The sequence below is a fragment of the Ornithorhynchus anatinus genome, chromosome 10 (genome assembly GCF_004115215.2).
Source record: "Ornithorhynchus anatinus isolate Pmale09 chromosome 10, mOrnAna1.pri.v4, whole genome shotgun sequence".
Lineage (NCBI taxonomy): Eukaryota > Metazoa > Chordata > Mammalia > Monotremata > Ornithorhynchidae > Ornithorhynchus > Ornithorhynchus anatinus.
Window position 1 is genome coordinate 48,008,750 of NC_041737.1, and position 27,188 is coordinate 48,035,937.

At 41.9% G+C, this 27,188-nt stretch overlaps 1 protein-coding gene across 2 annotated transcripts in view; it reads left to right on the plus strand.

Annotated features, from left to right (window-relative positions):
- MKLN1 (muskelin 1) overlaps nt 1–27,188 on the plus strand; it is a 191,490-nt gene that overhangs the window by 94,546 nt on the left and 69,756 nt on the right. For both annotated transcript variants that reach the window (XM_029073153.1, XM_007671025.2), the window contains exon 9: nt 3,756–3,868. In XM_029073153.1, the coding sequence (XP_028928986.1) occupies nt 3,756–3,868 (113 nt within the window). The remainder of the gene's footprint in view (nt 1–3,755; nt 3,869–27,188) is intronic.

Here is a 27,188-nt window from a genome sequence, read left to right on the forward strand (position 1 = left end):
TCTGCCACCTGGTGGAGGATCGTGGAATTACCTTACTATTATTCATTCATTCAATCGTATTTATTGAGCGCTTACTATGTGCAGAGCACTGTAGTAAGCGCTTGGAATGGACAAATTCGGCAACAGATAGAGGCAGTCCCTGCCCAATGACGGGCTCAGAGTCTCACCTCGGGAAGCCAGGCCCAAAGGCAAAAGTTGCGGTTGAAGACGTGGGTCTCCTTTATAATAAACAAACACCGTCTCTTCAGTGGGAAGTAGTTTGTGGGCTAGGAAACACTGGGGTACTTTGAGAAGCATCCATCTCATTTGCAGCACAGATAGGACGCGCAAGTAAGTAGTTACGTTAATAATACTCTGCTGCGGCCTCTATCCCGTGCAAGTGCTGAAAAGATGGGGGTCTAGGTGAGGGGCGTTTCCGTCATCCTGGCCCGAATAAATATAAGGCCTCGGCTGTGATTCTGCGGTAAGGTTCAAACTAGCTTGGATGCCTGGTTCGCATACATTTTTATGTCTCTGGGTCCCCTCTGTCAGCTGTTCAGTGCGCTTGCTAACGTTTGCTTCGTGATGCCGTTGCACTCCCGAATGCTTCCCGATGATTTCATTCAGGTACGTGAGAAGGTTCTGTCTCCGTCGGATTCATTCAGATCTGCTATTAGGCTTCATCCAGGGCAGCAAAGCTTTCACCGGCCAGCGTGACATTTTGGCCGAGCTCCAATAGGATACTTGCTTTGTGCCAAGTTTTATTTTGCTCGGCTATCAATGAGGCTGTTGTGGTGATGTGGGTTTTGTGTGCTGTGAGAATTTATGCACTCAGAGACCTGCTCTTCAGAAGGAACATTGGGAACTCAGAGTCCATGAGGAAGGGTTATTAAAGTTAATGAACCAGAGTAACCTTAACAGGAGGGTGCCCAGAATCACCGCTATACAAAAGGTCAATTGCCGTTTCAATTAGACACCCCTTTCTCCCAGCCTCCCCCCCCCCCCCCCCCCATTTTTTCCCAGAGGTTGAAAACACGCCTGGGTTAATTGGCTTCAGGGTGCAACCTCAGCCCGTAGTCTTCACCCCAGATGTAAATTCTTTTAAAACTTTTACTGTACAGTTTAGAGTTTTGAAATCCTCTTGTGCCAAATGGAAGCAAAATGCTCCTTAGCTCATGGCAACAGAATACTTTTAAAACCTGAAAGACGATTGCTTTTGGAGTTGCAAAATAAAAATGATCGTCATTTATGTAACTTCTTTGGCGTGCCAAAAACATTCTTGATGCTTTGGGGGGCATAAGATCGGACATGATCCTGCTTGTATTTCTCACTGTCTGTCGAGTGACATTTGGAAAGGATAATTGGCATTCACAGGGCATCTCTTAAATCCACAAAGCAGCTATCCCTGTTGCTCCTCGAGTCTCCTTAACCTTGTTGCCCTCCACCGCGGTTCTGGGCCATTGATGATCTATTAGGGCAAGGTGAAGAAAATGACCCAGGCCAAGAGAATTAGAATTAAGATAATTTGGAGCTGGACTTCACCGAACTCCTACTTGCTAGTGGTGGGTGTGAGAATATTAATGTTGGTATTTGTTAAGCGCTTACTACGTGCAGAGCACTGTTCTAAATGCTGGGGTAGATACAGGGTAATCAGGTTGTCCCACTGTGAGGCTCACAGTCTTAATCCCCATTTTATAGTTGTGGGACCTGAGGCACAGAGAAGTAAAGTGACTTGTCCACAGTCACACATCTGACAAGCGGTGGAGTGGGATTCGAACCCATGACCTCTGACTCCCAACCCGGGCTCTTTCCACTGGTACTTGGGGAGTTACTAGTGCTAATCCGGAATCAGAGGCGTCGTTGTTGTTTGACTAAATGGATTTTCCATCCAAGATTTGAACATTTTCTAGCAGAATTGCTTGGATCTAGAGGGGAAGAATCCCAATGTAGAATTGAATTTATACATAGGTAATTCTGTAGTAACTTCTGAAGTATTTTTTATATTTACTTGAATTGTACTTTTGTCCTGGGTGGACCCAACTCTTTTCAGTGTCTTTTTTTGTTGTTGTTGTTAGTTTATGTTTTTAAATGGTATTTGCTAAGCGCTAACTATGTGCCAAGCACTGTACTAAACACTGAAGTAAATACAAGGTAAGTTGGAAACAACCCATGTCCTACATGAGGCTCACAGTTTCCTTCCCCATTTTACAATGAGGTAAAATGAGGTAACTGAGACACAGAGAAGTGAAGTGATTTGCCTCAGGTCACATAGCAGTCAAGTGGCAGAGCTGGAATTCGAAACCAGGTTCTTTAGACTCCCAAGCTTGTGCTCTATCCACTAGTCCATGCTGCTTCTCCAGTGTTAATTTATAATGCTTAATGCCTTCTGGGGGAAACGTTACATTACAGATTTGTTGACTCTTTTTTTCAGAGCACTTTGCAATGATTGTTATTGGCCCATTGCTGTGCGTAAGAGAATTTTATTACTATCGCTGTTGACCGGATAAGGACACTGTGGCCCGGTGGCTTCAGCAGGTTACATGAGGAGGATGAAAGAAAAAAATGTGTGTCATAGACACCACGAAATTAGCACAGTGATTTGTCATAATCCCCATGTCCCTCCTTCCAATTGTTCAACTTCTTTCTTTTGGTGTTTCCCGCACTGCTCTGTGATTTAGGTCCTTCCCTTTTATATATATAGGCTTAGGTAACAGGACTAGGCATTTGGAATATTGATAAATGTCTGTCTGGGAGCCAAAAGAGGCAGCTAGAAGATTTTTTGGTTCCTATATCCCTGCCAAAGGAGGAGGACGTGGGGAGGGTTTAGTTCTCACCAAATCCTTTGGATTTGGATTGGAACCAGCTCAACCTGGAGCTTTGCCCTAGGAGCTGGAGTGGTCTTAGTCCAGTTGCCCTCAAGGAACTGAGATTGGGGTCTAGCAGGGCTTCCCAGGGGATTTGCTTCATGCTGAGCATTAGGGGATGGGGACTAGGACTAAATCAACATCCCCGTTTATCCTCCTTGGGGGAGTGCAACTCTCTCTTGGATGAAGTTTCATCCTCACTGGGTGTGGGGGTGGAAGGCAGGGAGATAATTAGGAAGGTGGGCTCCTTCTTGAACACATCCCAATGCAATTATTCCAGGTAAAGTGGATTCATTAAGCTAGAACCAGAAAAAAAAAAATTAGACTAGGCCTTAAGGAAATCACATTACTGGAAATGTCAATAAAAATCAAAAGTATGATTCAGCTGTGCTTTGGATGTTCACAGCCCACCAAGCATATAATTGACACTAAAATGTGTGGGTAGAACTAGTGAGCATTTTTGGCTTAGGGTAAACTTTGGCAGTTTAGAAGCTTCGAAAGCCTCATCTTCAAGACTAGCTTCCAACTAGTTCCATCCCCTCTTAGCGGCGTGGCCTAGTGAATAGAGCACGGACCTGGGAGTCAGAAGGCTCTGAGTTCTGATCCCGCCTCTGCCATTTGTCTGCTATGTGACCTCGGGCAAGTCACTTCACTTCTTCTTATCGGTAAAATGGGGATTAAGGCTGTGAGCCCCATGTGGGACAGGGACTGTGTCCAACCCTGTTTGCTTCTACCCACTCCAGTGCTTAGTGCAGTATCTGGCACTTAGTGCTTAAAAAATGCCATTGTTATTATTATTAATAATAACGGCATTAAAAGCTCCTGGCTACATACTGAAGTGGGAAGAGGGGCTTTCAATGTGTATGCTTTTCTTTTTAACAGAATGTCCGTTTACCTTATTTTTTTTAATAGAGACAGTTTATTTGTTTGGCGGCTGGGATGGAACTCAAGATCTGGCTGACTTCTGGGCATACAGCGTGAAGGAAAACCAATGGACTTGTATTTCCAGAGACACTGAGAAAGAGGCAAGTTCTGAAATCTTTTGTATGCCTGTCTTAGGGCGTGTATGTGTTTACTTATTTTTCAGGATGATTCATGTGTCTGCTGTTAATTTCAGTAAAGGCGGAAGGAGAATTTGTGGTCAAGCTTTGTTAGAGTACTGGATGTTCTAGGTTCTATTCCTGGCTCTTCTCTAGCTGCGCGTTCACACACATATGCCCTCTAGAGTTCTGTATCAGTAAAATGGAAGTTATTTAATGGTCATTAAGCACCTTCCCTTGACTGCATAAAATATAAAAGATGCTAATAGTCTACCATCTTTCCTTTCCGTGAGACAGATGTTTTGTTGTTGTTGTTGTTTTCAATTAGTGCTTTGAGATTTTCTGCACCGACGCCATTGCGATATAAAATAGTGGGTGGCTCTGATCTGAGAAACGCTAGGCTTTGGAGAGGAGTCTTTGGGAGAAATTTTCACTGTTTTGCCCCAAATCTGCATGAAGTATATTGCACCTGTCCCACTTTCCCTCTGCCCCCCTCCCCTCTCCTCAGCACTGTGCTCATTTGTATATTATATATTACCCTATTTATTTTGTTAAGGAGGTGTACATCCCCTTGATTCTATTTCTTGGGATAATGTTGACTTGTTTTTGTTTCGTTCTATTTTGTTCTGTTTCGCTCTGCCGTCTGTCTCCCCCGATTAGACTCTGAGCCCGTCTTTGGGCAGGGATTGTCTCCGTTGCCGAATTGTACATTCTAAGCGCTTAGTATAGTGCTGTGCACATAGTAAGCACTCAATAAATACTATTGAATGAATGAATCTCCAGAAGTTTTTATAGCACCACATCAGTCTGATTGACTGAGATCAGCCAGTGACAATTGGGAAATTGCCTTGAAAAGTAGTACCATGTCCAGCCAGCCTTGTTTCCATAAGTCCAACACAGTGGTTTTCATTCCTTAAGAGAAGAATAAATTCCCCTCGGCACAGTGCCAGCTTTCCTGATTGCCCCTTTTTCTGTTATATGTTATATGATTGCCCCATTTCTGGCAGCCCTTATGGAATAACAGTCAGCACAGACTTTTGTAGTTTCCAACCCCCCTTTCATTAGCCTCTTATTCAGTTAGAACATGTTAACACCATTGAGAAGCACACAGGCTCCGTGAACTTCTTTCAACCTTATGGCCAGGTTTGTGCCAGGCTGACACAAGCAATATCATCTTTATAGTTTATTTGGTAGGGTTTTGTTATTCAGAATCAGACCGTGTGAGATTTAGGTTAGGTAAGAGCTGCTGGGTTGGGTTTTTTTTGAACTTATAAACTTCCTTTAAATCTCTTTTGTATTCTGAGTGCAAGTGGGGAAAAAAAGAACGGAGTTTGAAATGGTAACAGCAGTGAATGAGGGGGCATAAAATAGCATTTCTTAAAAAAAAAAAGTAGTACCTGAAGGGAAGTCATTTGGAAAAGATCAGGCAGAAGATTAGCAAACTGGGTACTATATTTCTCATCATGGTGGACAAGGAATACCTTTTCCATTTATAGCTAGGCAATCTTAGTGTCTCATAGACTCTTCTAGGATTCTGGTTCTTGTTAGCCCTAGTGGAACATCAAAATCTGCATTCCTGCCGATAATGAAAATAATAACTTAAGCACTGGATTGTTTGTGAAAAGCGAACACTTCAGAAGAGTAGAGACTGATGTCAGAAAACAAATTGGTCTTTCCATTCCGAAGGGATCTTGTGGTGATTCGGCCTTATATAATACCAAAATGATCCTTGCCCATTCCCCTCACGGATCTCTATCTCACAGATGGGATCGTCCCTTAATTTTAAGGCAGGGCCATAGATTGCCATTCGCAAGTGGCTGACTCCAGGCTGCAGGCATAGAAGGAAGAGGAGGAGGAGGAGAAAGGGAGGGAGCCAGGGAATTGACAAGTGGCAGGCCCCAAGAAAGCCCTAGGGTCCCAGAACTGGAATTGCTTGTATGCGGCCTGTGTGAGTTGTGCCAAGTGAGATAAGATTCTTTTGATGATCTGAGAGGTTAAGGTCTGATTTTTTTTTTTTCTTTTGAGTTCCCTTTAGTTTTAGAGGTCTGCTTCTCCCAAGGGTCTCAGGAAGCCCCAAGCCCCAGCACAAATAAAGCACTCTGTGAAGATAGCCAATTCAGTACGGGCTAATGCATACCACTTTCTAACATCACTGGGATTGGTTGATTCAAGCTGAGGTCACTAGAAAACTCTAGATTTTGCTCTGAAGACATTTGTGAATGTGAAATGAGTTTTATGAAATTAGAACCTAAACCTTTTATTTTCTTTTCAGGGGAGCCATTTTATGAACTTAATACATGTTCCTTCCTGATTTTCCCCATATTAACAGCATGTGTCTTAACTCCAATTATACAGATGTAATATCATGCACTAGCTTGTGTTCTGACATGAAGCCAGAGGGATCTGAGTGCCCGACATTAGAATCACCCTGGCGGTTAGGAAAATGGAAGTTTTAGCCAGAACTTTCAAAGGAATCTATTTGGAAAGACCTGGTTATAGAAGTTGTAGACTGTGATCCCCATATGGGACAGGGACTGTGTGCAGCCTAACTTGTGCCTATCTCAGTGCTTAGGACAGTATTTGACATATAGTAAGGGCTCTAGACTGTGAGCTTGTTGTGGGCAAGGAATGTGTCTGTTAAATTGTGATAGAGAACTCTCCCAAGCACTTAGTGCAATGCTCGGCACACAGTAAGCACTCAGTAAATATGGTTGATTAACAAATACCATAAAAAAGTTTACTGAACCAGAGCAGAGAGAAAAGAGGTGGGGACAGATCTTCCCTTGAGGGAAGGCACCACCATCTTCCAAACTGGATTGGTACCCTGGAGTCAGCTCTGGCATTATCGTTAAAAACCCCAGCACGAGCAGGGACATCTTTTGCTGAACTTCTAAGCCAGACTGGATTTAAACCGTCCTAGAAGAGGGCTAACACTTTTCATTAAAATTTCCAAAGAACCCCAATTCCTCATCCTCCTTGTGTAATGCTCTCTAATAGGACTGCCCAATTACTTGGGCCTACGGGCCACGTAGCAAGTTTTAATAAGCTCTTGAGGGCTGCACACGTTAAATATCTGGAGTTCACAGTACAGTACATGATGGTAAAATTATTATGGCATTTACTGTGTTAAAAATGCTCCATGTTCTTTCTATACAAAAATGTTCAATACTACTAGAAGGTTCTAGAAATGCTAGGAGGCTCTAGGTAGGTCTTCCTGAGTGCAGTGGATATGGTGTTGAGCAGGACAGTACCGGTCGGTGGACCGGATGGGATCCCTGGGCTGTGTTTGCTCACCCCTGCTTTAAAGTGTTTCATATCTATCAATCGGTGGTACTTATTGAGCTTCTTACTCCACTGAGAAGCAGCATGGCCTAGTGGATAGAGCACGGGCCTGGGAGTCAGAAGGACCTGCTTTCTAATCCCGGCTCCACCGCTTGTCCACTGTGTGATCTTGAGCAAGTCACTTCACTTCCCCTGTGCCTCAGTTACCTCATCTGTAAAGTGGTGATTAAGACTGTGAGCCCCATGTGGGACATGAACTGTGTCCAGCTTGATTAGCTGGTATCTACTCCAGCGCGTAGAACAGTACCTGGCACGTAATGAGCGCTTAGCAAATACCATTTTAAAAAAAGTGTTTGGGAGAATACAGTAGAGTTGGTAGGACACGATCCCTTTCCCTGAGGAGCTTCCAGTCTTTCTGTTTTATATTTTCTTCAGTGGTGAATTCTTCCTGAGTCTTCCACCTAAATTCCACCTCTTGCAACTTAAACTTTATCCTCAGAAGCACACTAAACTGCTCACCATCTCCTCTACCTCCTCTGTACTTACACATTTCACCTAACCAGACACTGGTATTTATTACAGGCTTACTGTGTGCAGAGCACTGTACTAGAGCTTGGGAGCATACAGGAGAGTTGGTAGATACAATCCCTGCCCTTGAGAAGCTTCCAGTCTAGTTGGGGAGACTGACATTAAAATAAATTACTGGGAAGGGAAATAGTGTGAGAATATGTACCTGAGTACTGTGGGGATGGGGTGAATATCAAAGTGCCTGTGATGTAGAACTTTAGTGCACAGTTGCATAGGTGAGGTAGAAGGGAGGGAGGGTAGGGTGGGGAGATGAGAGGTTAGTTGGGGAAGGCTTCTTGAAAGAGATACGAGTTTATTAGGGCTTTGAAAATGGGGAGATAGGTGGTCTTTTGCTTATGAATGGAGATGGAGTCCCAGACAAGAGGGAGGGTGTGAGTAAGAGATTGATGGCACGGAAGATAGAAGAGTGAAGTATGTGGGTTGAATTCTAGTGGTGGAGAAGAGGGAGAAAGCTGATTGGTTGCGTTCAAGTCGATCTTGAGGAGTTTTTGTTTGATGTGGAGATAGATATGATCAGCTATCCACAGAGCACCTATTTTTCAAGCTAATAATCCCCAGTTTCTTTACCCTTTCCTTGGAACTTGTGTTTCCTAACTTTTTATTTTGGTGTCACAAACATCCCACAGCTACCCATTTTCCTCCATGTCAAGCAAGAACTCCTGACCGTTGGCTTCAAGGCCTTCTGCCAGCTCTCCTTTATTACCTGTGTTGTCTTTGCCCCTACACTCCATCTTGCGCTTTATGCTGTTTGTATAAACCTCCTATCCCACTCCAATCTGCTAGGCCCCACTCTCCCCATCTTTAAATCCCAATCCCTCCAGGATGTGTTTCCTGATTAATTTTCTTCTCCCCTGGTTATATTCTCCCAATTTATACTTTCAGCCCTTGTGAACTCACTGCCAGTCCGTGGCCCTTTTATAAAAAATGATTTATATGCCTTATTTAAGTACATTTACCTGTCTTTCCATGCTCTCTCCTATATGTAAATAGCTTTGTGCCTGTCTCGCCCATTGAATTGTAAACTCCCTTAGTGTAGGAGCTGTTGTAGTAAGGAGCACTCTGGTACTCTCCTAAGCCTGTATAGTACTTTTCTAAGCCTATGAGTAAGCTTATGTGCACACAATAGATGCTTAATAAATCAATCAATGGAATTTATTGAAAGTGTACAGTATTCAGAGCACTGTACTAAGCTGTTGGGAGAGTACACTGCAACAGAGTTGGTAGACACTTTCCCTCCCCTTGAGTTCACAGTCGCAAGCCAAGCGTACAATCTCAAGGCAGCCATTAATTGACGGAATTTGGCTCTCTAGCTCTTCCCATTTTACTTTATTTGTAAGGGCTTAAACCTGATAAAACTCTAGTACAGATTTGATCCCGAATATACAATCAGGACTATCTCAGAGACTCTACATTTTAGCTCTTTATTATTCTTGTCGTATTGAGCAAGTTAATCAGTGGTATTTATTGAGTGCTTACTGTGTGCAGAAGTATATTTAGTTTGATGTCCAGTGTGACCTCAAGATCCTGATTTTACCACATTTGTCCAAAAGCCTGTACTTTTGGATCATGCTTTTTGTTTGTTTGATTTATTCAGCTTTTGTCCCCACTGAAATGCATCCTGTTTATCCACTTATGCCTTCAGATTATCAAGGTGACTTTGAATTGCAACATTTTCTTCAGAGGTGCTAACTTCCACTCATGGTGTTCTGGGCAAACTGAACAAATATACCCTGTTGAGTTGTTCAAATCCTGAGTAATCTTGTTACATTGTCTTTCTGTTCCCATAGGTCTTCATCAGACTTTGCCCCCACCATCTTCATTGATTTAAAATGCTGAAATTAAAACACATCTAGTCCTATTTTGGGCTTGTCACTGCAGTTGCTTAAGTCTCTTAATGATTCCTAATTGCCAGATCATCTTTCTCATTTGGCCTCGTCTCCCACCCCTCATTCTGCTACAGAAAATTTTCCCTTTGTTCCTTTCTGCCTCTCCAACATTGTCTCTATCCCTTTCCTACTCCCAGAATAGCCCGCCATTTCAGTTCCTCCAGATCGCATTTCCAAAAGAGCCAGACCAGGCTCTGAGAGTCCGAGAACCTGGATTCTGATCCCTGCTCTGTCAGTTGCCGGCTGTGTGACTGGGCCCTTGGGTAAGTCACTTAACTCCTCTGGGCCTCAGTTTCCTCATCTGTAAAATGGGCATTCAATGCCTGTCTTCTCTCCTTCTTAGACTGAGCCCCATGTGGAACAGTGACTTCATCCAATGTGATTAACCTGTATCTACTCAAGGGCTTAGTACAGTGTATGATGCATAGTAAGGGCTTAACAAATATTATCATTGTTGTTATTATTATTACCTCCAAGCCTTTGCAATCCCCATTTTGGTCTCATTGACATGATGACACTGATCCAGAAGTGGCCAAAATCTTGCTTCTGGGGTCCTTGCGAAGTTGCTCTAAATACTGCTGTCCTGCAACGACAGGGCAACCTTGAAAGCCCCCTTCCTTCCCCTCCTGAAGCCAGTTTTTGCTCACTTGGAAGTTTGGTGTTTGGTGACTAGGAAGAGCTATTCTCCCTTCTGGGCAGCAGCCTGGCCAGGTTCTGCATTTCTAGCCACTGCAGTGTCCTGTGACATTGGTTGAAGTGGTGAAATGAGATGCCTACAAAGATGACGGTTGTTTTTATCTCAAAGACATTGTGTCAGGAGCCCCGGGTGAAACGTTGGACCAGGTGTATAATGTATAGTTCAGTAAAACCTGGAACAGTGTGTCATTGGCACATTTCCAGAATCAATCCGTCGGTGCTACTTATTGAGCACTTACTACTTGCAGAGCACTGTACTAAGCATTTAGGTGAGTACAAAAAAAACTAATCCCAGAAATCCTTCATCCGTGGGTTTTTGCTTAGATTTTTGGATTCAAGTTGTGCAAATTATCTTGTCCCAGTGCCAGAACTCTACTAGTAATTGGACACTTATCTTCCTATTCGAAACCTCTCATTACTCCACCCAATATAAATTGCTGTAAGGATTTTTATATCAGAGAGTGGGAAAGAGAAAGAAAATATGTGTCATTTGGACCCCGTATAATGATTTAGCATGCTCTGAAAATTGCCTCTCTTGTCTCATTCCAATTTTCTGAATCATCATAAATATTTTGTTTTACAGTATTTAGAGAACGAGATGGAAAGCCAACTTACTTGGCAATAGGCCAAAATGTATTATTTTTGAGAATCAATCAATCAGTGGTGTTTACTGAGTGCTTACTATGTGCAGAACACTGGACTAAACTTTTGGGGAGTACAGTACAAAAGAGCTAGACTGCATGTTCCCTGCCCACAGCGAGCTTGCAGTCTAGAGAGGGAATGAGGCATTAATATAAATAATGACTGGATCCACCCAAAGGCCCCATACCACCTTTTTTATTAGGATACAGTTATTTCTTCTGACACATTGATATCAATACACCTCACCAGTAAAATTCTGGTCCCTTGTCCATATCTCTAATTTATATTAATGTCTTTCTCCCCCACTAGACTGTAAGCTCACTGTGGGCAGGGAATGTGTCTATTGGTATATTGTACTCTCTCATGTGTTTACTAATACAGTGCTTGGCACAAAGTAAGCACTTAATAAATACAACTAAATGAATTAATTGTCCCTGTTTTTAGTAAAATATGTCCCTGATTGGTTCCTTGGATCCTGGGAGGATGTTCCATGCCTCTGGGTAGGCTTCTGAAATCAGTGAGCATCTTCCACAAAGCGTTCAAGACCTTCTCACTGGGGCTTCTAAATACCCAGTCATCTCCAGGGAAATAGTTTACCTTGTTTTAGAAATATTCAGCCACTTTTGAGACTCGATGTAATCATTTTCAAAACATTAATTTGAAAGGGAAGGAATTATCTGAAGCATTTCACCCTTAACACAGCAGTTACCTTCAAAATATTTCACTAACCTTGACTAATGATATTCACTAAGCTCCCGGAGGACCTTTTGCCCTTTTATAGAGGAGGGAAGGAGAAAGAGGCATTAAATGACATGCTTCAGGCTATCTGGGAGAAAATGAGATCTCAGGAGTATATAATCCCCATTCCCATGGTCAAACTCAACCATTATTAGTTGCTTGTAGTATATGAGTGCTAATGACTTAAACACACTGTGTTAACTGAAGGAGAGATGAATTCATTTCTTTTCCAGTCATAGTGTTGAAAGATGCTTTGTTTGTCAGTAAGAACTTTGACACCAAGCCAGTGAGACAGGCTTCACTGAATCACCTCCCTTGGATATCTCAAAGTATAGGGAAAATATCCATCTATCGGAGATGCTTAGATGTATTTGGAGACAGAGTAATGGAGTCAAATGTCTGTTTGAGACCTAGGAGTATATACCCCAGACAGGAATTTTTCGTAGGGGAAGTGGGGAAAATGGTGAGGGGAGAGAGAAATGGAGGTGGGGGGTGGGGGGAAATCCAGGGAGGTGGTTTGCATAGATTAGGAAGGAACAGTGTTATCTAAAGAATGCCCTGTTGCTCTTGTAGTATTATTCATTGTCCTTGTCACTTTCATTTTTACATGCTTCTTTTTCCTTGTGTGTCTGTTGTCACACTGTTCTTCCCCCTTACTCTTGATGTGAGCCCCTTGGCAGCCAGGGACTAGCTTGGATTCTCATCTGTATATTTGTACAGTCCTTTGCACACAGACATGTATTAAATACTATCACCCCTGTTAGAGGAGCCGATGAGCAGTTTAGTGTTTTCAGGTAATTCTTGGGCCTCATTCAGCTTTGCTTTCACCCCCTGAACTGAACGGTTTCACTTGTGGCACTTACTGATATTTGGGTCCATCTGAATATTTAGAAGAGGAGATTGTGAAATCGGCAGAATGAAAATCTTCCCCAACAAAAGAGTGGAATTCATATTGTTGTCCCTCTGGCAGAGGGGTGTGCCAAATATCAGTCAATCACAAATTGGCAGTCACAAAAAGAGTTTCGTTTGTATTTGTGGCTAAATTCAACCATGGTGGCCCTGCCTCGAGTAAGATTGATGAGGCAAATAAAGTTATCTCCAGTTAGATGCTGACAAACGGGGATAATGAAGATCACCATTTCATAAAGAGAGGCATGTGCTGCTACTCTAAATGTAGGCTTGCCAATGAATTGATTTATTGGGCTGTGAATCCATACTCATTATGGATTTGCTTTCAGTGAGTTTGCCAGCAAAATCCCCATTGCTGAGTCCTGCTCAGATGTTTTTGGACCTCTGTTGGTTTGCAATTTCCTGAATTTCCTGGTCTACAAAACACTTAACTGGGCTTACAAGACCATGTCATTTGGAGATCCCATTAGTCCCAAAGAATTAAATGTAGTTATTGAGTTCTGGAGGTGGGCGGGTCGTTACGGTCTGGTAGACCCAAGCTCTCGCATGGGAAACAGATGATTTAACAGTGGAGATCTTTGTCAACTTTAGGGAAAGGATGAACTCAAAAGTTTTCTTTATGGAGGATCTTTGGAAACCCCCCCCCCCCTTTTTTTTTCAATTTCTGGAGAAGATGGCTAAGGGAAGTGTATGTCTGTGGAAGATTTGGCCTCCCTAGTATTCTTAATTAAGTGGAGTGATTTTTTAGGGTCGTGGGATGGAAGGGAGGGCATTGCAGTTAATTCCAGCTGGGTACTCCAGCTAGATACCTGTCTTCCTCCATTTGAGTATTTTAGGAAAGGAAATCTCATGTTAGCACCCACCCTACACTCAACACTGCATCATACTGTATCCAGCCCCACATGCAGTGTAGGAAGAAAGTTCCATAATTCTACTACTGTACTCTAGCCAAAACGCAGTGGAAATTTGCATTCTTGAAGAATTGAGTTTATAATAAGCCTCTGTGTCTCCCCTAGCCAGTAATAAGCTGTTGATATTGACTGACATTTCAGAGTGCTGTCACAAGAGGTTCTGAAATGCATTACTCTCAGTTGAATTCTAATGGGCTCCACAGTTGCAGGTGACAAAATCTTTTTTTTTTCCCAAATACATTTCTGTACAAAGTGCCCCATCCTGTTTGTTTTTTTAAAATGGGGGGAACGGTCTTCTAGATTGTAAAATTGTCCTCTAGACTGTAAACACATTTTGGGCAGTGCATATGCCTATCAACTCTGTTATGTGGCTACATTGTGCGATCCTGAGTATTCAATAATACGATTGATTGATCGGATCCCAAACTTCAGGCCATTAGGAACTTAAAACCCTGCCATATAGCTTTACAAGGGCCAGAGAGTTGGAGAGGTTACCTTTTCCAAGTCTCACAGGAAAGACTGGCTGGTCTTTACTGCTTTCCAGCATTTTCTTTCTTGCATACATTGATTCACCCTAATATCATGATGGCTTTTTGAAAAATGTTACCACATGTATTGATTCCACTTCTTGTGGAGTAGAGCTTCCAGGTCGCTGGTGTATTTGTATCTGGTTGACCTTTCATTAACCATTTGTTGTCATGTTTGATCCCTAAACAGTTTACCAAAATATTTTACCTTGTCCCTTTAGCTTTCTTGTGGATTTTGCATTCAAAATCGGCATCCGGCACCATTTCACTTGCATTTCATTCAAGTTGCTATTTAGTTGTCATCCTGGGGTTGAATAGCACTTCCATTTTACAAGTGATGAAACCCAACGCAGAAGAGGAAGCGTGGCAAAATTGGAAGGGGAAATCTGGTTTCCGGAACCTCAGTTTATATCCATTACACTCACGGTCGTCTTATAGTGTGGCGTTTTTTCTTTCATCTCTCAAGTTTGGAGTTTAATTATTTTAAAAAAAAACAACCCTCTTAAATAGGTAAGGTCAGAAGTATGCTCATGAATACCCAATCTGCCTCAACTCTGTTGTTACTGTGGGTTGTTTGAATTAGAATGCAAGACCAGATTTTAATGGTGACTAAACCTACTTGTATATTGCGATGCTTGTGAGTAATAGGCACACTTTGAACAGAAATACCTGTTGTCTAATTCAAAGCATTCCTCTCTGCTTCTCGTTGGGCCCATAAGTGGCCATTGTAACAGATCATCTAGGACCTGGTTTTTGGAACTGAACTCGGTATCTTTTCTTAGAAGCAGAAAACCTTCGTGGAATATATGAAACACCACATTCTACTGAGACTGCATTCTTTGTAAAGACCATCTTCTGGGAAGCAGTGTAGCCTAGTGGAAAGAGCACTGCCCTGGGAGTCAGAGGACCTGAATTCTAATACCAGCTCTCCCATTTGCTCTGTGACCTTGGGCAAGTCAGTTCACTTCTCTGTGTCTCAGTTACCTCATCTATAAAATGGGGAGAGATAGCGTGAGGCCATGACATTAACTGGGCCCTATATGATTAGCTCATATCTACCCCAGCGCTTAGAACAATGCCTGGCACATACTAAGCACTTTACAAATAACTTTTTTTTTTAAAAAAAGGTTTTTTTAAAATTCAATCAATCATATTTATTGATCACTTACTGTGTGCAGAGCGGTGTACTAAGCCCTAGAGAGAGGACAGCACAACAATAGAACAGACACAGTCCTTGCCCACAGCAAGCTTACAGTCTAGTGGGGTCTTTTGGGTCTTGGGTTCTGTTACGGGACCGGGAACATGTCTACCAACTCAGTTACATTGTACTCTCCCAAATGCTTAGTACAGTGCTCTGCAACACAGTAAGTACTTAAAAATTACCATTGATTGATTGGTTCCACTTTAAAAGCTGTCTTTGCCATCTTTACTGCAGAATTATTCTGCACACCTGTACTCCTTTAAAGGTCTGTGTGAATACCACTGAAATCTTGCATCTGCAAAGATATCTCTCTTAGCATAGCAGAATCTGGTGCACACAGCACAGTCTTTCTCATCCATTTTCTTCTTTTTATGGGGTGCGTCCAAAGTTCTGACTTATTGGACACGTCGGAAGCTTTTAAACCAAAAATAAAACTGTACTTCTCTGAGTAGGCTTCAGATTTTTTTTCCATCCTCCCTGTCGCTGTCTGCTTTACTTTCAAATCATTCACCACACCAAAAGAAATTTACTTTGCCCACCAGGAGGGAGAGTGAGTCAGCAAGCTAAACCAATAGGTTGCTAAGTCAGGTTCTGAGTGTTCTAATCCCATCATTGATAATTGGCTCCCTCTGAGCATTGGTTAAATCACTTAACCTCTCCATGCCTTGGCTTCTTCATCAGATAAATTGGGATCATAATATTATTAATCCCTCCTGTAATTATTCTCCACTTTGCAATCTGTCTCCTCCTCCTCTATGTCCTCACTAGTATGCGGAGAATGGGAACAATTGAAATGGAACTGCATTCTTACTGAAAAAGGGAAGTTTGGACTTAATTCATGGCCCTCCACAGATGCGGAAAAGTGGAGGGATAACAATTTAGTTTTTTGCATTTTAGAGACAGAATCCAAAAAGTGTGAAACAGACTCAGAGCCACGTTGATCTCTTATTTTGGCTTGGAATAACTCTTGAGCCCAAGCATTCTACTGGAGATAGCTTGGCCTTTCAGCCAAAGTTTCCAAGGCAGTATTGAAAGAGAAAATGATCAGCTGCACTCTCCTTGAACTCAGTTTGGACACTATCCAGGTGGCTCCCGAAGATACTCTTTTTGTCCGTAAGAGACATTTTATCCTTGGTCTCTTAACTTTAATAAACAAACACACCCAATCCCTCTAGTACAAAGATTGGTCCCTTGCCAGCAAAAGGTTACCAAACACAAAAATGTGGCTGTTCCGACCTCTGATGATTTTTATGTCTCGGGGTGTTGGCTTTTTTCTGCTCCTGCTTTTCTGAAGCCTGACCTAACCGTGTTTATTTTGAAAAATCTTTTGTGAGAATGTTGAGGGAAAAATTTATATCCGCATTTAAACCGGTCAGCCTCCTTTTCAATTTTCCTTTGCTGATTTTCTTTCTTGGGGAGGGGAAAAATGTCAAATTTGTTAGTACAGTTTGATCCGATATGATAGGAATTTAAAATTCTAAATTCCTTGCCTTTTAAAGGAAGTTTGACCATGCTGAACAGACTCTATATATATAGACCTGGACGAATATCCTTATTACTCTTTTTGATGAACAGACTGCCGGATAAAATGTTGGTAAATATAGGTCACCCCAAGATTTAACCTCGGATCCATTTTTCCCTGGGAATGGAAAAAAAATGTTCAAATTCTTGAAAGAAGGGAATGGTGGCGTTTTGTGTGCATTTTTGCTATGAAAATAGGGAACTCAAGTTGGCCGGTAAAACTCAAATCTGGTTAGGTTGGGAGGGATGAGAGGAAAGGCTGAAAATCTTAGGAGTTGTGTTGGTAAAGAGATTAATTTTGTCTGAACTCAGGGAAATCCTTTAGGAAACCTTGTGGGTTTTCCAGCTCTTAAGCCATATGTGTTGGTTCGCGTTCCCTCTCTCTCTCTCTCTCTCTCTCTCTCTCTCTCTCTCTCTCTCCTTCCCAATGAGGAAGCTTCTTGAACATCTAAATCATTTAAGTGCTTTGCATATTTAGAGCCATGCCAGAAGATTTAAAAGAAAATTTGAGGAAGAAACCTGCTACTTACTGGGATGCATATAAATAAACCAGGTTCTCTATCTCTTACACAGCTATTTTCCCATTCGTCTTTGTACTGGTATCTCCCTTCTATTTTTACTTGTAGTGTTCCTTTGCTCACTTTTAGGGTTACTTTTTCCCAGATTCTGATTTATTTGCAAGTAGTTCTGGATGGGTTTTTTTTTTTTTTCAAGATTTGTCATTTTTCTGGATTTCCCCTAGTTTGCGTTCTCCTAGTCATTAGTATTTTTCATTTTGGCAAACGCTATTGTTTTGTCTTTTGGTGCCATGTAACACTTTTTTTTGCCATTGCTTTTATTCTTTTTCTGAGTTGGGACTTTGTAATTCTTCCTTTTCCTCTCTTTTGGAGTAGGAGTCCAGGCTTCCTGTATTTGAATGTGGGTTGGAATTATACATATAGATATAAATGCTAAAAACTGGAAGCAGTTTCTTATTAGTTGAGAATTATGTTTGAGATTTCATAAAGCATAAAGATTTCATAAAGGTAAAACAGAGGCTAGAATATTTCATTTTTCTTAGTAGTCTCTTGGTGTAGTCAGCTGTTGTCCAAAGTTGCTTATAATGATGAAATTAATTGCTGATGGGTATTAGTAGCTTTTTTATTTTTATGGTATTTGTTAAGCAATTACTATGTGTCAAGCACTGTTCTAAGCACTGCACTAGATATAAGTTAATCAGGTCATACTAGTCCCTGTCCCATGCAGTCTAAATAGGAGAGAGAAAAGGTATTGCATCCCCATTTTACATTTGAGGAAACTGAGGCACTGAGAAGTTGTGGCTGGCCCAAGGTCACATAGACAAGTGGTGGAGCTGGGATTAGAACCCATGACCTTCTGACTCCCAGGCCCAAGCTCTATCCACTATACCATCAAGTCACTTAACTTCTCTGTGCCTCAGTTATCTCATCTGTAAAATGAGGATTGAGACTGTGAGCCCCACATAGGACAGGGACTGTGTCCAACCCGATTTCCTTGTATCCACCCCAGTGCTTCGTAAAGGGCCTGGCACATAGTAGGTGCTTAATAATACTACTATTATTATTATCAGGAATAATAATAATAGTTAAGCAGTCATTTACTTAACTGAATCTGGGCAGACCCAACCTGGGGAAAAGCACTATAATGTAGTCATTTTCTTTAGCGATGTTTAAATACTATTGCCAATGTGATGAAAAGGAAATTCTCTTTCTCATATGGGATATTTACTGTGTATTTTCTGGATAAAATAAGCTCATCCTTGGTACTAAATCCATCAAGGCATTTTGTGCAGATTAAGCTGTATCACTGCCGCCTTTGTCTGGGTAACAGACACCTCATTGTCACGATGTAGAGTTAGACGTCTTTGGGTGAACATTCTGATCTGCCCACACACTCTTTGCTCATTCAGTCACATGCATTCTCTGTCAAATCCATTTTCACTTGTCCACACATTTTACTTCTGAATGGCTCCTGTGTTCCCATTTGCAGGAACTCAGTTCCGGTTTCAGGACCAGAGTAGACCGATTTCAGGTTTAGATGGTTTCACTTAGCGTGTGAAAATAATCTGATTTTTCAGGGTTTTGTATGCTCAGAAGGTTTGAGAGAATGTTGTTTAAGACCCCCCCCCCCCCCAAAAAAAGCTAATTCAAAACTCTTCCAATGAGAACAAGAGATTAGAATAAAACCTGACCATCTGTTAAGTAAATATCTTTTAAGTATTGGGCTTGCTTTACTTCCTAGTACTCTCATACTGGCCTTACTTAAGTGGTAATTAAGGCTGGCTGCTTTGAACGGCAGGATTTGGAAAGGCCAAGATCACTGTGGCTGAATTTTCTGGTACCTTTTTGAGCCCGGAGGCTAGATGGCATAATAGCGAATCATTGAGGAAGAAGGTCACCTTCTTTGATGTTACTGTCTTCATTTTAGATTGCGAATGGAAGCTTCCATTCCTAGCAGCTTTTATACCCCAGCAGGTTTGATTGCTTTCCCTCTTTATATCAGTTACTCTCTTCACCTACAAAGCATTATTGAAGGCACATTTCCTTCAAGAGGCCTTCTCTATGCCCTCATTTTCTTTTCTCCCTCTCCTTTCTGCATCACCCCGATTTGTTCCTTCCTCCCACCAGCCCCCCAGCACTTAGGTACATATCTGTTAATTATATTAATTTTTTGTATATATATATATGTTATATTATGTCTGCCTCTCCCTCTAGACTATAAACTCACCGTGGGCAGGAAATGTCTCTGTCTATATTGTTATATTGTACTCGCCCAAGTGCTTAGTACAGTGCTCTACACACAGTAAATACTCAATAAATACGATTGAATGCTCTGAGGGAAGTTTGGGAGAAAATACTGGTGTCGTTCTGTGTCACTTCTGTGTGACTGTTTAATGAAAGTGAACTAATCAAATATGCTTTTGACTGCTTTGATCATGGTCTCATGTGACACCCTGTATCTGGTTTGCCAAGTGCCTGCTGACATATTCTAGCTCGTGATAAACCGTTCTTTATTGACTAACGTCATGCATTATTGTTCTAGGAAGCTCTGCAAAGTGTCTTCAGTACTGATCAGTGTGATTTCCCACATTTTAACATCTTATTTGCATTTTGTTAACTTACCGCTCCTACATCTGTTCTCAGCACTTAGTACAAAACGAGGCAGTTCCCTGTTATTAGCTGCCTAGCTATTCCTTTGTGATTGGTTATATGCTTTACTAAGTTAGTAGAGAAGTCATTTTGCACCCTTTTAAAATAGATGGGGTGGTGCAGAAAATAAGAGATGAGAAGCAGCCTTTTTTCCAGTCACTGTTCAGGTTATACACGTATCAGAGTACTCTGTCCAGTTTGGATTACCAGACTTTAAGATGGAGATAGAAAAACACTGGAGTTGATCCAGGTAAAAAAAGATAGCAAAGAGACTTAAAGGGGGGGAAAATCATTGCACAAATGGTAGGTTAAAGGAACCGGGGTTTGTTTAGTCTAAAGGAGACTTTTTTTCTAACTGTCTTCCAGTATATACGAAAGGTTTTCATGAGGCTGATAGGCCACCAGGGACCAATAGGAAGATCGTAGACTCAAAACAGAAGCGAGGTCCAGTGGAGTCTGATCCCTAAAATTCTGCAGCATCAGAAATGTTTAAGTGCTTAGAGTGGGCAGCGCTGGGAAACAGTGAAAGGAAGACATGAACCCTGTCTTTGAGGAGCTTACAATCCAATGGGGAAGACAAATGAATAAAAATTGTAAGTATAGTGTAGGTAAAAGAGTAGGGAACAAATAATACAAACCAAAAATAGGCTATAAGTAAACCCTTTAAAGGAAGAATAATCAACCATCTGTCTGGGAGGGTTTAATCGTTCATCTGCCTGGATCTGATGATTTTTGGAAGTCCCTTCCAGGTCTGTGATACTGTGATTCTGTAAAAAGAAGAGCGGAATCACATGAGAATGCTTGGGAAGGAAGAAGAGAGAGAAAGTGAAAATCCACATAGAACTCAGGGGAGGGGGGAATGAAATGCAGACTTGTTAAAGCTTTTCATTGGGGAGGGGAGAGAGGGAGGAGGGAAAGGAAAGGGCAAAAGACCCAGAGAGGGAAGGAATTTGAATGCCACAGAAAGCAACTTGAGAATGGTGAACAAGATGGAAGATAGTCATCTTTAGTCCGACACATTGTGCAACATCTTGATAAAATTTATGGTTTTGTTCACAATAAAACTGGAAGGTTATGATTTTCAATTGAGTTCCTTGATTTTCGATTGAGTTCCTTAGTTTTCCATCACTCCGCCAGTCCCCCCTCCCCACCTCATCAAAAACAGGCTTCGATGTGGTAGTGAGGAGGGGGGAAAGAAGTGGGAAAGAGCAATCATTTTGATCAGGCTAATTACCAAAAAGAAAGCATCCCAAGTGTGGGAATGTAACCAACTGACTGACCAATTTAAAACTTTTCCTTCTCATGTGTAGCCCTTAAATTCAGTGCAAAAGGCCTTTTTCCTTCCAGTTTCAAAGCAAATTTGATCATTTTATCAGAGAAATCTTGTGTAACTCCACTGTAGGAAAAGTCCAGCTTGCCTGCATTTTACATAATATGCTATCTGTGGATCTTAAGGACCTTCACTAATGTTTTCTGGTGCTTGGCCAGTATCAACACTATTTAGTAGGGAAGGATTAGTTTAGCATGTATTGCTACTAAAGGCGACCATAGTTAAGAGGAGATGTTCTTTAAAGGTCTTGGTTGGTGGAAGAGAAGAAGCGTGGTCTACTGAATAGAGCTCGGGCCTGGGAGTCAGTAGGACCTGGGTTTTTATCCCAGCCCTGCCACTTGTCTGCTGTGTGACCTAGAGCAAGCACTTCACTTCTCTGTGCCTCATATCCCTCATCTGTAAAACAGGAAGTATGGGACATGGACTGTATCCAGCCCAATTAGCTGCTATCTGCCCCAGTGCTTAGAACAGTGCCTGCACATAGTAAGCACTTAACAAATACCACAACTATTATCGTGGTTATTTTTTTCTTATTATTACCAGTTGATCTCTTTGAGAACTTCTCTGCTGGCTTTGGGTTCCTCCTCTTCCTATATCGCTCTTTTTCGCCGCCGTTTAATTTCACACCCCCTGGAGGTCCCAAGGACTGCAGAGCAAGACTGCAGGTGATGCAGCCAATCAGAAAGTCTTGAGGGTAGAGAGGGGTTAACCCCACGTATCCTACCACCCAGTTTTCCTCCCTGCCTTTAGGCCCTCAGACTGCTGCCAAGTTGGTTTTGGCAACATCAACCTCTGTGGATATGGGACTAGGAAAGTGCGATATAACAATAAACAGACATATTCCCTGCCCACAACGAGCTTACTGTGTAGCGGCATCTTAAACACCAATATTTAATAATGGTGGTATTTGTTAAGCGCTTACTATGTGCAAAGCACTGTTCTAAGCGCTGGGGGGATACAAGGTGATCAGATTGTCCCATGTGGGGCTCACAGTTTTAATCCCCATTTTACAGATGAGATCACTGAGGCACAGAGAAGTTAAGTGACTTGCCCAAAGTCACACAGCTGGCAAGCGGCGGAGCCAGAATTAGAACCCATGACCTCTGACTCCCAAGCCCGAGTTCTTTCCACTGAGCCACGCTGTTTCTCTACTACTAATATTTCTACTAGAATTATTCATCTTCTGCCTCCGAAATCCACCCCGCTCCTCCTGGCTTTCCCATCTCTGTCCCAGGAGCCCACGACCTCCCTATTATCCTTGCTCTCTCTTTCAGTTTTCACTTTGAGGCCACTGTCACATTATGCCAGTTTTTTCTTCATAATGCCGCACGAGATCCTCTCCTTCCTGTCCACTCAAACAGTCACGACTGTAGTCCAAACTTTAGTTCTGTCTCGGCCAGCCTGTTGTACCAACCCCCTTTCTGGTCTCCCTGCCTTCAGCATCTTCTTTCCCCAGTCTACAATACATGTATGGATCATAATGATGGTGATATTCGTTATTTGGTGTTTCTATTATTTCTCCTCCAAGAAGCCTTCCCTGACTAAGTCCTCCTCTCCTCTTCTGCTACTCGCTTCTGCATTGCCCTGACTTGCTCCCTTCATTCATCCTCCCTCCCACCCCCACAGCACATATGTATATGTCTATAATTTATTTTTTATTGATGCATATTAATGTGTCTCCCCCTCCATTCAGTCATATTTATTGAGCACTCACTGTGTGCAGAGCACTGTACTAAGCACCTAAGCTAAGCGCTAAGATGCCCCTCTGGACTGTGAGCTCACTGTGGACAGGGAATCTATTTGTTGTTGTATTGAACTTTCCCAAATGCTTAGTTCAGTTCTTTGCACCCAGTAAGTTCTCAATAAATACATTTGAATGAATGAATATTTGTTAGGAACTTACTATGTGCCAGGCATTGTACTAAGCGCTGGGGTGGATACAAACAGATCGGATTGGACAGAGTCGCAGTCCCACGTGGGGCTCACAGTCTCACTCCCCATTTTACAGATGAGGTAACTGAGATCCGTCGAAGTTGTGACTTTCCCAAGGTCGCACAGCAGAAGAGTGGCAGAGCTGGGATAAGAATTCATGACCCGTTGTAGTGTTTAGTTTTGCTCTTCCCTCTTGTTTCACTCCTCAGACTCCTCTGCTGACTTCCTGGGTCTCTCCGCATCAAACAGAAATTAACATTTGGCTTTAAGGCTCTCAACTAACTTGCCTAACCTTATATGTCTCCTCTCTCGGCTTGCTACTTCCCGACTCATTCTCTTCACTCCTGTTGGACTAACCTGAGAAGCAGCGTGGTCTAGTGGCCCTGAAGTCAGAAGCACCTGGATCCACTACTTGTCAGCTAGGTGACCTTCGCCAATCACTTCACTTCTCTGGGCCTCAGTTTCCTCATCTCTAAAATGGAAATCAAGACTGAGAGCCCCATGTGGCACATGGACTGTGTCTAACCTGATTAGCTTGTCGATGCACAGTGCTTAGTACAGCATCTGGAACACAGTTTAGCAAAAATCATAAAGAAATGATTGTGTTGGGGTGGGGCGGGGAGAGGTGTGTGCAGCAAACATTACTGGTTGTGTCCTGGAGTGGTGGTAACCTAGGATGTGTCTCTGAGCCCCATGTGGGGCAGGGACTGCATCTTTTTGGTTCATTTTCATCTAGCCAATGCTTAGTATGTAGTTAGGGACTAAAAAATACCATTATTATCATTCATTATTCATTATTAAGTTCATTGTGAAACTTAATAAGCATTGAGTCTTTGGCCTCAACTTTGAAAAACATTTTTTGTAGTGAACTCTTTGTTATAAAGGTAGGTCCTGGGGAGCAGGGAACATGTTTACCGACTCTGATTATTTTACTCTCCTAAGCGCTTAATTCAGTACTCCACACACAAAAAACAATCAGGTATGATTGATTAAAATGGAATCCCACCTGCTCTGTATTATCAATTTTTGGCATTTTTATCAGTGTGTTTGTGGGCTGCAGATAACATCATGCTACATCTGTGAAAACAAATATATTTAGTGTTATGCACTCATCTCTATTTAACAGGATCAGCATCCGTAGTGCAGGGATCTGTACCTTAAAAATGAAGACCGCTCAAATTGAATTGATGACAGGCTATCTGTTAACAAATCAAAGCAGTTGAATACTTGAATACTAATTTTCTCTTGCACAAGCTATCTTAATAACAAAAGTTTTAGCTGGCACCGGATTCCTTTCTATGGGGTTTTGGTAGGAACTCTGATTTTTCTACATGTTTACCTCTTTTGAATGCTTGCTAAAGTGCAGCTAGCCTTTTATTTGGTCTTGAATTTTGTTTTTCTTCACCGCTTAAGGGACTTTGGGTCAAGTCTTGTCAGCTAAACTGTGATGTTGATGACCTGGACCTTTCATTTTTGTTCCATTGCGGAGGCCCTTGGGCTTTTATTATCCTTCCCTTTAGTGCTGCTTCGATTTAATTTTATAGAAACCAAAGAACTCGAAGGGACAGTGAGATCATCTCTTCTAGTGGTTTTTCTAACTGCAGTCCATGGAGCATTAAATTCTCTTGAGGGCCTGCTCGACATTCTAAAAAAATCCTCTTGGTTGGGGTGGACATTTTATTCTGAGCCATTATAATCTCTTCTTGAACAAATTGTTCAGAGCAGGCAGGCACGGCCTTCTCTTTATGCATGAATATTTTCTGCAAATAGTATTTCCGTACACATTCTCTCTCTCACAACTAATAATGATAACGAATGAGTGGCTTCTGCAGTTCCATCAAGTCAGAAGAGATTTTGAGAAGCTTCAACGTTTTTCTCCATAGGTTGAAAACCACTGATCTAGTTACCTCTTTTCTGCCTTACAGTTAGACCGTACTGGAGTGATAATAATGGCGTTTGTTAAGCGCTTACTATACGTCAAGACTCTACTAAGTGGTGGGGTAGATACAACATAATGAGGTCCAATACAGTCTCTTTATCACATAGGGCTCACAGTCTAAGTAGGGAGGAGAACAGGTGATTATCCCAGACTTTCTTTCAAGGGAGGAAATTCCATTTAGCCTTTTTTGGTAGTGCTTTGATGGAGCCTTTATTCTTGAGTATTTTCTTTGTAGCTCACCAGAATTGCTTCGTTGCTGTAATGGGCCTTCGGTCCTTAACAGGTTCTTAAAATGCCTCGTAGACATTCCTGCCACAGGGCGATTTGGTGCTGATTGGGTGCAGTGCCATGTGGTTATGCCTGGCATGTCATCTAATCTTTACAAGCAGAATGCCAGGATCACATGACAAGCCTCCTTTCAGCCACTCAATAAAATTGCAAAGACAACCAAATGGGAACTATTGAGAATTCATATTATCCTGGAATATGACTGTCAGTGGTTGCAAATTGGTTCTCCATTAGCCCCCAGTGGGTTACTATTTTAAATGAGCTTTAGAAGACCCTTTTGACTGCCACAACTTTGACTTTAACTCGCTGTGGCAAAAGCCCTATACTTTATCAATTATTTTCGCTTCGCTCAAGCTAACCTACTCCCAGTTTCTTGTTTTTGTTCCTCCTGCCTCCATCCCCTTGCTCACACCCTTCCCTCTCCTTGGAACTCCTTCCCCCTTTGCCTGCCAGTCAACAGCTCTCCCCATTTTTAGAGCCCTTTTGAAATCAAGTCTCCTCCAGGAGGCATTTCCTGACTGTTCTCTCCAGGGCAAATTCCCCTTCTATCTCCTGCATCAATTTTTCATTTATGCCCCTGCAATACTTATGTACATATCAGGTTACATACCCTACTATTTAAGTACTCACTCGTCTCCATATCCATTTTTCATTTATCTGCCTCTTTCTTGGAATAATTTTGAGTTTGTCTCCCTTGCTAGACTTTTAGGCTTCTTGAGGGTAAGGATCATCTTCTGACTGTATCGTATTCGCCCAACTGCTTAGTACCATGATCTGCACACAGTAGGTGCTCAGTAAATACTACTGATTCATTAATCTATTTCTAAGACCTGTTAATCTTTGATTTTCCTCCTGCTCCCACTGTTTGTAAATATCTTTTGTTTTTGCCTCCCCATTAATTTGTAAGCTCCTAGAAGGAAAATAACACAATAATCATAATTGTGGTTTTGCTCATTATGTGTCAAGCACTGTACTCAGTGCTAGGTAGACACAATATAAGTAGCAGATGTGTCTTGTTTCTTTGGTCATAATAATAATAATAGTTGTTTATGTGCTTACTGTGTGCCAAACACTGTTCTAAGCACTAGGGTAGATACCGGATAATCAGGTGGACATAGTACCTATCTCAGTTAGGGCTCACAGTCTAAGTTGGAAGGAGCACAGATATTTAATCTCCATTTTACAGATGAGGGAACGGAGGCACAGAGTTGTTAAGTAGCTTGCCCAAAGTCACACAACAGGCCAGTGGCATTGCAGGGATTAGAACTCAGGTCCTCTGACCTCTGTCCATGCTGTTTCCACTAGGCCACAGTGCTTCTTGTGAAGCATTAAGCTGAACTAAAACTCCAATCGATTGTTCAGTCATATTTATTTGAGTGCATATTTTGTGCTTGGGAGAATACATTATAACAGAGTTGGTAGACACGTTCCATGCCCACAAGGAGCTTACAGTCTAGAAGACTGAGAGGAGGAAATATATATATGTGTGTGTGTGTGTGTGTCTGTACATATCTATAATTATATTTATATTAATGCCTGTTTATTTGATGTCTGTTTCCCCCCTTCTAGACTGTAAGCCCAGTCTGGGTGGATTGTCTCTTTTTATTGCCAAATTGTACTTTCCAAGCGCTTAGTACGGTGCTCTACGCACAGTAAGTGCTCAATAAATAGGATTGAATGAAGGAATGAAGGAAAACTCTTACATTGGTAAAATGTGAAAACATCAAATTTCTAAATCAGGATTGGTG